Source organism: Trichoplax adhaerens, genomic scaffold (genome assembly GCF_000150275.1).
Source record: "Trichoplax adhaerens TRIADscaffold_10 genomic scaffold, whole genome shotgun sequence".
In the NCBI taxonomy this organism is placed as follows: domain Eukaryota; kingdom Metazoa; phylum Placozoa; class Uniplacotomia; order Trichoplacea; family Trichoplacidae; genus Trichoplax; species Trichoplax adhaerens.
This window is the reverse complement of record NW_002060952.1, coordinates 710,374-722,553: the sequence shown is the minus strand read 5'-3', so window position 1 is coordinate 722,553 and position 12,180 is coordinate 710,374. Positions and strand designations below refer to the sequence as shown.

Genomic DNA, 12,180 nt, shown 5'->3' with positions numbered 1-12,180 from the left:
TCGATCACGAACTGGTGTAGTATTCAATCAAGCAAGATAGGAAAAGTAAACGCTTGCAATCTTGCCAACCAACAACTTGGATTCAATGATAATTGAAGAGAACGATTGGATTTGCGTGAGGAAAATTGCTGCCTTTCTACTATACGGCGTTGTCGACTTTTAGCCCTAGTGGAAGACAACTCGATACGATCAAATTGCTTTTCCACGTCGTCTTCACCTTGATCGACCTTCTAACTTGGATGCAATACAGTAAGATAGAGGAAAAAACCAACACTACATCTACTCCACTAGCATGCCAATGGCCAACAACTACAGCACAGTTTGAGGATATAGCAGACGTCGCCAAGGGAAAAAAAAACACTGAATTGGCTGCCAACTTTTTATTTTCTGCAGCACCTTGATGGGGGCCAGCTTACAGTATGGCCGTTGACCAAGAATCTGTAGGCCAGTGGTTAGACTGGTTCGTCCACTTTGTAGCCAACCAGACCAATCTCCGCGTCCCTCTATGGTATTGTATGGAGAGCGGAGACCAGTATGCGCCACTGACAGTTCAGTCATTGTCTGAAGCGGTAACAAGACAGTCCAAACTCCACAGTCATACACTGTGGTTTACAGTGTAAAGTACTGTAGTCCACGGCAAAGGCTTTTTGCTTACCGCTCTTCTCCCGTACGGTTGTCAGTCCGTCCTCTATCGGAAAGAATGCAGTAGCTAGCAAAACGACAACGAAGGATGGCGTTTTAAAGCCAAATTGGACTCCAATCGGGCTCATTTTTAGGCTATCAGTGAGATGGCGTAGAGGAGATAAGTTCGAGTATACGCTGCAGAGTTTGATAGTAGAGAAACTGACCTCTACAAAAGATACAAGACCAATGATGATAGTAGACGGCCTATTTCCTAGTGATGGTCGCAAGACTGTTACTCTCTCGTCTCATCTTGCGGTATACGATATACGGTACACGTGTACGGCATGTCCAAGATATTTTAGCCGATAAATTTGAACATCCAAAAAAACAATCAATTTTGCAAAGTGGACAAATAATACATCAATCGATAGAGAAAGAGTTCAATCGTAAGATTCTGTAATTAAAATTGACATAAGACGTCTAACTTCTTCATCATTTATCTTCAATGACAAAACGTGATTCCTCAACTGGACGTCGACAACAGTACTTTTGATACTAACTTACTCTACTGATTAAATCATTGCAAAGCAAGAAGCATTCTTAAGCCGATTGATCAAATCACATTAACTCTACGCGGACAAGCTAAATCAAGGCAGGATACCATCCATTAGGACAGTCATCCAATCACTGCCTAATTTAATTCATGTCAGGCCATAGGTGCAAGCTATACTCGAGACTACAAGTCATCATTGGATGATCCCATTCATTTGGTAGAAATTGCTGAAACAGCATCGGCATCATCCATCACTTAATACTTGTATACGAGTATATTTCAAAAGTGGAGATTAATTCTATCGCAGGAGCAGTTTCCATAAAATAGTAAGCTAGTCGACCTGTAGCCAGCTCATTGGCACGATTAGCAAAAGTCAGTAATATTTTACCAGTTACAGACTGTCGTTGAAGGGGGACTTTTTGTTACTAGTCTAAACATCTAGTATACGAATCAATCTCCACTTCAACTACAGATCACTTTCCTAGTCGTGGGACGTTAACTTGAACTGCTATATAGTGTTTTACAGGCTAGATAGAATAGCTTGCTAAAGCCAATTCTAGGGAAAAATTTACGGCTAATTCAAAATTTTTTAAACTACCATCCTAGCAATGTCGTGTTGTCGTAAACAAATAGTATTGACTCGTGGTATTAGTATGAATGGTATCCAGAACTGGACTACAAGTTGTAAGATCAATATTATTCATATTAACTAAAGCCAAAGTTAAACAATTATAGCGACAATAAATCAACAATCGACTCTTGATTGTAGATATTGCACATTATTCCCCTTGATTGGTATGATGGACGTTGTTTATAATGCAAACAAATATAGCACTCTCGATACACAGATGTTGTTGTAAGATGAACAAGGTTGGAGCTGTCAATACGTTTCGTAAACTGTGCTAGTTTATATCCAGGAAGAAATCAAGTTGTACCAACATTCTTGATCATTCTATTGCAGATAGTCTATCCCATCCAGTTTACGGCAAAACCGGCCAAAAGTAGGGTTACTATATATGCTCGTAATAGCATATCTATATATGCTCGTAATAGCATATGAGTAACATGTCTACTGTCTAGCAATTATTACCGTGCAATATCAATAGCTCATGCATTACGAATACGCCATGCTTTGTAATATAGACCTGAGAAAGGTTAGTATAAGCAAAATATCTACTCAGAAGTCTTCATCTGGAAGCATTTCTATAATTAATCTATACATTGTGTATATATTATAGATATATTAGACTATTAAGTCAACCTTGACTCTTCTTCTCTCTTCATAAACTAGTCTAATATTATAAGCTACACTCGTGTGTCGTGTCATTAATTGAGTAAGCGAGAATATTACACTTTCCACGTTGATATACTGTACAAAAGATACAGCTTTATACAGTACAAAAAAGTGATGCGGTAATCATCAAAGTAACCGCTACAAGCTACCCGAACTATGCAAAAGTCTCCTGATAGATGATACTTTAAGCGAAGTTTGTCTGAGCTAAACAGTGTAGAGTAGAGACCCTAGTGTGCAATATCTAGTGCTGCTAATAACACTGAATTTAGTAATCCTAGCCGGGACGACTCCAAAACAATTCTTGTCTTCCTTGGCAAACTTTTGGAAAGCTCATAGAAAAATTGTATTTGGAGTCGTCGCTGATCATTGTAACATTTCACCTACTCTCATCGAAAGTGCCTTTGAACGAAGGGTTTTTCCAATTGTAGAGAATTTTTCAGATCAGATTTGATGTCAGAAATTAGCATGCCACAGAATGCACCAATATACACATTGCCTGCTTGAGACACCTTCATGTGTAAGCTGTTCTACATGCCGCTAAACTCAATACGAGCGTATGTATTCTTAATTAAGTAATTTTATCATTGCAGTATATGCTCAAGCAGAATACAACGTAGGCAATAACGAGAACTATGGATCTCACAGCAGAGCCAATCAATTAGCCATTGGCATCGATGTACTGATACGCGTAGAACATGGTATATCTTTCTTTCCCAATTGAATCCTATCTTGATCATTCTCTGGCAAGCGTAGTGTACAGTAGTTGAGGAATTTTTGTTACTATGCAGCACATAGTAGACTTAGTATTGTACAAATCGCACAACTTGATTTTACAAAGTTGCTAGAATTGAATAATTAAAGTCTCTTTAGAATGCACATGCTGACATGAATGTGGGGATAACATGCGACATTAATCCGATGGATAATTCATTCATTTCATTTTATTGTTGGTATGTGCGTACAATGTCGGTTCAATAACTACCTTCCTTCTTAATGTAACCATATGTAGAATAGATCATTATTCGACCGAAGGGAGTTGATAATTCAGATTAGGTCAGCGTTTACACTTACCAGCTTACCGCATACCTGAGTGGATCACAGTCATAGTATAAGCCGGATCATTTAGAGGGTTGCGGCAAATGCAATGCCACACAAGTACTTTATATACAGTTTGGGTGTGCTATTAACTGAACGGAGTTGAAGACTGCAAGTGCGTGCTTGCATACCTCTGAATTGAGAAACAACGATTATCCAACTACTGTAGTTTTAGAATATTCGTCACTTATGACGGTATGATTTAATAATAATATACGGTCTGTACACTGTACAGTAAATGTCCAACTAGTTAGGTAAATTTCGTGTCGTATATAATGGTTATCGTTGCTCAAACACTTGATCAATGATCGGCCTTTGGTCGATTACTGCTTACTATCTTACTTTATTCTTGTTATACACGTATGCGTGCAATGCCGGCCGAAACACTACTCTCCATATTATAAGCGTAGAATTGATTTGGAGATGCGTATTGCACGTGTGGAAAAGTAATCGATCGTAGAAAATTATTCTCAAATCCAGTAGTCCAGCTTAAAGTCTGTCAAAAGGAAAATAATTCATCCCCTCCCTGTATCGCGTCGGTAAGGCTGTTGAACGTATCTACAGTAATCCACTACTCCAGTATGATGTCTACGAAAGGAAAATAACCAATTACCCTATAGCGAACCTATGGTTGATTGGGCTGGGCTGTCAGTTGATATATCTCATTGTAGAATGTAGCACTGCAGAAGCAATCAAATGGTTCATTTTGCAAGCCGACATGAGTGCAATCGCTATTCCAATACAGTATCACGACAGAAATTTTGAAAGGCGAATCACTCGCTCAAGTCGTGTTTCGGCTTGACTTTTAAAGGGCACTGATACGAATTTCTGTGAACGAAAATAACCCATTATCCTATAGACTACTCTTACAGAGGCGCAGCGAGCCCTGGAAAATGCTTGAAAGATGTTCAGCTAGAGCGTTGCCTTAAATGATGTCTTTCAATTTTGAAAAGGTGAACTTTGGATTGGGCTCCAATTGCATGCAGATAGATTAGTACGACCTCGAGCCATTGACTCTTGCTATTTTAATTGCCTTATATCGCAGTATTGAATCGTTGTATTTCTTTCAAGTTTCGACTACAAACTATCAGTCGCTGCAACCCTTTTACAAGTCACGTCGTCATACCGGGCTGGGCTGTTAACGCACCTAATCCAGTACAGCATGTTTACCTTTCGTTTTAGAATTGCGATGTAAAAAATCGACTTGCTTTATTGCAATTCAAATGGCTTCATATGGTATGTGCTGGTAGATGAAGATTAAGTAAATATTAGTATGGCCATAATTGATATGAATAAACGACCTAACAGAACCAAAATTGATTTAAAGTACTCTAGTAGCACCAACTTTGTGAAACGAAAAGAACCGATTACCCCGGGCTGGGCTGTAGACGCTCCTAATCCCCTAGTTGCACCAAGTCTGTGAAACGAAAATAACCCATTACCGCTGGCGGAGCTGTTGACGCACCTAATCCAGCACTCGACAGTACTGTACTTACACCAAGTACTGTACACTGTACACTCAGTGTACAGTACAGTATGTGAAACGAAAAGAACCGATTATGCAGTTGACGCACCTAACCAGTACTCTACTGCAGTTGCACCAAGTCTGTGAAATGAAAATAACCGACTACCCTGGGCGCACCTAACCAGTACTCTACTGCACTTGCACCAAGTCTGTGAAATGAAAATAACCGACTACCCTGCAATTGGCGCACCTAACCTGTGCTCTACTGCAGTTGCACCTAGTCTGTGAAATGAAAATAACCGACTACCCTGGGCTGGGCAGTTGGCGCACCTAACCAGTACTCTACTGCAGTTGCACCAAGTCTGCTGTGAAATGAAAATAACCGAATACCCCGGGCTGGGCTGTTGACGCACCTAATTCAGTACTCTAGTAGGACCAAGTCTGTAAAACGAAAATAACCCTTAACCCCGGGCTGGGATGTTGATGTACCTAATCTGTGAAAGGAAAATACAGTAAGCGATTACCCCGGGCTGGGCTGTTAACCCACCTAATCCAGTACTCTACAGTGTACACTGTAGTTACACCAAATCTGTCAAGGAAAATAGGCCATTACCCCGGGCTGAGCTATTAACTATTAACCCATCTAATCCAGTACTCTAGTAGCACCAAGTCTGTAAAACGAAAATAAACAATTACCCTCAACCTGGATGTACGGTCGATAGGGGGGCTGTCGACATATCCACTACAATCGATTACTCCAGTATGAAGTCTGAGAAATCAATGGAACCCACCCCCTAGGGTAAGTACCGATGTACCGTCGATAGCGCTGCTGACGTCGTGGAGACACGACGTTAGCACTATTGTGACTGAAGCCAATCAGCAGTGGAGCACCTATTGAAGGGAAAACCTCTATTGTTGCACTCTCTCTCTCTCTCTCTCCGTCTGTCACGAATAGACGGCAAGACCACTGCAAGTGATGGTCCATCAACTCTATAGGCTTTCAACGACTACATCATACAGTATACAGTAAGCGCTAGAGCAGACGAGCATCCCCCCCCCCCCACCGGCTTTTTGCATTCATTTCTATGCCGTGGACTAGCTTCCCATTAATAGCTTAAAAGCATTCCTTTTTCTCGGAGAATCATGCTTTACATTAAATCAAGTTGGAAGGCGTTGCAAACTGTGTAAAATTCCGTTTTATCAGCATCAGCAATAACACCCACTACAGCAATCCTGAGTCAAGAGGAATGATGAAGAGCATAGCATCCATGGTAGGGTAGAAATAATACCATGTTATGGTGTGCAAGCTTTGATAGTAATCGTATGGATCGGTGTAGCATCACGCCTGGCGGCACCACCCCAATAGCCGCGCCTTGCGGGCCCGACTACAGTACTGTACTGTACACAAATGTTATTTATCCTGTACAGTACAGTACTGTAGAACCGGTACCACATGATCCCATCCCACCGCATTGATCAACTTAATTAACCTTAATGAACCGAGTCAATTAATTAAAGCAAGGAAACATCACTCGTTGTTGTTACTTTTGCATGACAAGAAGTTGTTGTAGACGAAATGGATACAGCTGAGAATTCATCGCAGGTGGATTTATTCCAAATTGCAATGAGTGATGATGATGGCAGCCAGCAGAAGAATGAGAAGAATGGCAGCCAACAGGAGAATGAGAATGATGGCAGCCAGCAGGAGAATGATAATAATGGCAGCCAACAGGAGAATGATGATATTACAAAATTATCAAGCCAAACCAATCTTGAACATCTCAAGATGGAAGAAAAAGAGGAGAAAACAGCCAACAATCAAACACTACAAAACGCCAATCAACAGGATCAATCGATCCATCCACCGACTGGTGACGATCATCACCATGATGCAAAAGAGTCTGCAGCCAAGCCTGAAAGTAATCATAACGAGGATAGTTCGCAAGCTAATATCAATCAAAACGGAAACGAGGAAAACTATATCAACGACACGGTATACATGATGATGACACATTGTCAGCATAAATAGTCATAGCACATCCTAGAAGATACCTTACCAGGAGAGTGTTGTTATTTCAACCCAACACTAATTCAGAGCGCCCTTTTTTAGCCTTCTTGCAATGGGCGAGAAAGATACTGTAGACGATCCCAACTACCGCCATTGACCGTCACTAGTAATATCGATATCATTTATCGTCATACAGCAAGGATAACTGACCAATCGATCCATTGAAATCGATCATTTATCTCTCTTTCTCCTTGCAAATGATAGAAATGATGTACCCTTAACAGTGGGGAAGAAATTTTTGTTACACTCTCTTTCCTACTGTATCCGCTCACTTTGGATCATCAGTTCAAGTAAAATACAAATTCGCAATCGACTACATTAGTCTTTACATGTAGCAATATCGTACGATAACGATTGATGTACAGTTAAATAAAACTTTTACTCCATTCATTCGTTATAAAAATAAATATCATCTTCTACTGACGATAAATTGATGGAATATTGACTTTAAAAATAACTTGACCGTGTCATCGTTTCTATCGTTCTTAAAGGATCTCTTATACGCTGCAATCATGGTCGAAGATGCTCGCCGTGGCAGAAAAGGCGCTGTAATGAAAAAGATGCAAGCTCTCAAGTAATAGCGACAACATAAAGGATGAGAATTCAATTTTTTTCCCCCTCTTATTATTATCATTATTATTATAACCTCCATATGCAGCAGTAGTAGTCTATAGAAAAAGTTATATTTCCATTTTTTCTGCCACATCAACGCTATGCCAAAGTGTCCACGTATTCTTACTTTCTACACCAAGTTTACAATAATCCTCCGACAAAAATTTCCCCCTTCTCCTACATCACTACCCTATTGACACCCATAATGATTTTGTAGCATTATTCTCTTACTGGCGATACCTACATGAGGACAATTTTAGTGAAGATTAATGTTAATCCTTATAGTTCCTTGGAAATTTAATGTCAATGCCACGGTGCCCAATTTCATTCTTACTAAACTACGGCGCATTTGTTACATCATTAATATGATTTCATTCCGCACATCACAACTACGAGGATCGTAGCTTTCGCCATCCTCACCTCCTTGCCCAGTGTGCAATATGTTCACTTTAGTTAAGAACATCAGGTGCTTAACGCCTTGACGCTAGTGACGGAGGAAGAGAATTTCTGAAATACATTTCAACTTTATTTAAGAACATCCTATACTGAACGCCTTGACACTAGTGATGGAGGAAGAGAATTTCTGAAATACAGTACATTTTAACTTTAATTAAGAACATCAAATACTGAATGCCTTAACACTAGCGATGGAGGAAGAGAATTTCTGAAATACATTTTAACTTTAGTTAAGAACATCAAATACTGAACGCCTTGACACTAGTGATGGAGGAAGAGAATTGCTGAAATACATTTTAACTTTATTTAAGAATATTAAATACTGAACGCCTTGACGCTAGTGATGGAGCAAAGAGAATTTCTGTTCCACAGTCATTGATCCATTTCTACATGTTACCACGCTACGGTGATCACCCTTGATCTAAAGTAGAATTCCTTTTAGTTGGTAGGAACTATTAATTGAAAACCCACGAATCCGATATTAAAGTGATCACTGCAGTCCGCCCATTTTCTATGATGGATATGGAACTTTGGCTAACTTAACTAAACTAAAGCGTAGATGTCGAACCGATTAACATAATCACACGGTCGATCGAGTTAGTTTTACACCTTCAAACTTTAATAGTCAACTTGATGATTGTTTACGAACATTATATAGAGCGGTCCAGTGGAAAACTGGATCATTACATAACCAGGTGCTACTCGTTATGTTTCCACTCTTAGTCGTTAACGTTAGCACGAGGAACTTTGATACACTCCTCCTAGTAAGCTTACTGAAAGTCTCTTTTATTTAGGATTTACTGCATTTAACACGTTAAGGTGCTGTACAACAGATTACTGTATTCTTGCATACATAACACTACTTTTAACTATCTTACCAGAAACGACGTTGGTTACTTTACTGCTGATAATGAGGTACTCAAATATCAATCCATTTAATCCTTGCTGTCTAAAGGATTGGAAGCTTATCCATAAATATTACTTTCATTTAGAATTCATGAATGCAGTATAATCGATTATTCCTCTATTCTTAAAATACAGTAGGCCATTTAACTATCGAGTCTTGATCACTAGAGAAATTAGGAACATTTTCATTATTCTACAATCCCTTATGTTTACTAGGATTCTTCGCTTGGATGCAATATATAATTTTAAAACGGTCAATCATCTAGACTTTTTCTATCCATCTCGATACTATCACTACAACCTATGACTACTGTACATGAAAATGACAGAATAGCCATATACTGTCATCTTTTCCTAGCTTTTACAACTGTTTAAGCGGTTTCATGTATCGGCCATCGGTTACCATAAAATACTCCACTTCAAAGAGAACTACAATTCATTCGATGCAATCAGCGGTATCAGCCGACATCTTTGGTTTTATAAACAAATTCATATTATTGTTCTACACTTTACACTAACATCATTGTCATGAATGAAATAGGATAGTGGGCTCTATTCTTACATCTTTTTTAGCCGTAACCGCAAACATTTTCATCTTTCTAGGCAATATCAATTGTATTTTCATCCACTTATGAGATTTTTGCTATATCTTACCATTACACTCAACTTTGCATTGGCACTGTTTGAAAGACCCGCCGTACCTGGTCTTGAGCTTCCTGTCTGGGTAAGATTAAATTATAACAAGTCATTTATAATGATAACTCTTACTGCCATTATTATGATAGCTAATGGATGTATTGCTTAAAATGAAATTCGCAACTAAATCTATTACTAATTAGGACGATACTGCTACGTATTATAGATCGTTTATTACGTAAGGGTTATCGTGCCTGATGATATTAAGAATAGTAATTACTTGATTATGCCAGTGTACAGGCTATCGTTACTTCAAAGTTATATGATTGTAAAGTAAACAGTTTAGCGAATGATTTGTTTAATCGATTATTTTACGCTTATTATATTTTACGATACGATATGTCGCATTTCTGATGGACTTGTACAGTATTTGGATACGAGTACTAAAAAATTTCAGTCAAAAAATACCGTATACGTAAATTAATTTGCATACAACATTGATGAATGCTAGATAGTTATTTTGTCAGAATTTTAAATGGCAAAGTTTTTCGTTAAATACAGGACACTGATCGATACTATATAATACTAAAAGTTTTTAAAGAATCTTGCTAATTGGGCAAGCTGTATCATGTTGCCACAATCAGTTATGCTACAGGATATCATCATCTCTTATTATGAGATTGCATTATTAGGTGCTATTCCTAGTAGTAGGGTAATTATCATGTAAATTAAGTGATAGCATATCGATTAAGGTGTTTTATTTTACCACAGGCGACAATGGTGATGGAACTATATTGCTTGGTATTCTTCTTGTTAAGACTATTGCATAATCGTCAATTCGTGCCTAGCGCAGAAAAATTTTGGAAGGATTCCAAGAGTATACTCATTATAGCCACTCTCTTGGTAATGATACGATTTACTTGATCAACAGAATACATTGCCATTAAGACAGTTTTGCACTAATTGAAAGTATAACCTACCCTAACTATTGTAGTTGAAGCCTAATTATAAAGTTAGTCTTTCCAAGAATTCATAAATCACTCTTCATTCACCCTTCTTTCATATAACTATGCCTATAAGGTTACTGTAATCGACATGATTGTCTATATTGCCATGACTGCCAGTGGAAATCAGCAACATGCGCTACGAGTATCGCGAATCCTTCGTCCAATGTTTATCGTTAATTTCGCAGAAAACCGTCAGGTTTGTTCTTGATCTTTCAGCTATGCCATGTTATAACAACTCTACTATAATTATTAATCGCTCTACAATTATAAGCAAGAATTGTTATCATTTTTAGATTCGTCGCGGCTTACGCAATATCCGACGCACTATACCAAAATCAGCTAGCGTTATTTTATTATTATTACTTTGTATTGCAATGTTTGCCTTGCTAGCCCTAAAATTATTCCAATCAAGGTTTGTTGACTTTGAATATACTATGATCATATCAGTCACGGTCTAATTCTTCAAACTTGCATATCAACAGAAATCTTTACAATCCAAATGGCACTCCTTACTTTACCAGGCTTGATGATAGCTTCTGGCGATTATATGTCCTATTAACAACAGCAAATGATCCAGATGTCATGTAATTACATTATCATAGTGTATCTGACAGGCGTTCAGAAATACAATTTGGAGATGACATAATCGTTACTATCGATCAAGAAAAGTATTCCTATTTTCTAATATATGTTACTTATGTTTAGGATGCCCGCGTACGATCTTGACAACTGGTTCGCTTTATTTTTCATCAGTTTCATGATTGTATGTTATTTCATACTAAATAACATCTTACTAGCGGTAGTTTATCAGAATTATCGATCTCAGCTACGGGTAAGTTTCTTAATAACTTTCTTTACATTCAATATTCTTACATAGATGATACCTAAAATGCACTATCTAATACCTTTAACTTAAAACGTATAACATGATAAATTCACACTTTTCCTCTTCAATTAAAAGACCTTTTTCTACTAAATTTACCTACTACCGTAGGAAGATATCGCCAAATCGGTATTTATTAGACGTAAATTGTTGAAAAATGCTTACAATGTACTCGGAGCATGGACTAATCATCACGATGTGTACGTAACACGCGAAGCATGGTGTCAGCTACTTCTCCGAATGAATAGCCTACATGGGTCTAAATTTCGTGGCGATACTCAAATTCATTTGCTGTGGGAAATATTAGACAAGGATGATAAAGGCTATATTGGTACCTAAATAATTAAGAATACTATTACAGTTAAATACTCTTTACTATCATTGCATAATTTTCAAATAAAAAGCTATGGAAATAAATCTTGCATAACATATGTAAACTATAATCTGTGCCATTTTAGGTTAATTAACCTCAGTTGCATAATACCTTGTTAAAGAACTGTAAATTATAAATACTTCTTATAATTATTACATAGGTTTAGACCACTTTTTACAAGTCGCCGAACTACTGAATGTAGAAATCT

At 38.0% G+C, this 12,180-nt stretch overlaps 1 protein-coding gene across 1 annotated transcript; it reads left to right on the top strand.

Annotated features, from left to right (window-relative positions):
• Positions 1–6,607: 6,607 nt before the first annotated feature.
• On the top strand, positions 6,608–7,677 carry TRIADDRAFT_59242 (uncharacterized protein; the record flags this gene model as incomplete). Its single annotated transcript, XM_002115341.1, has 2 exons — positions 6,608–7,024; positions 7,591–7,677. The coding sequence occupies 2 exons, from the start codon at positions 6,608–6,610 to the stop codon at positions 7,675–7,677; spliced, it is 504 nt and encodes a 167-aa protein (XP_002115377.1).
• Positions 7,678–12,180: the final 4,503 nt, after the last annotated feature.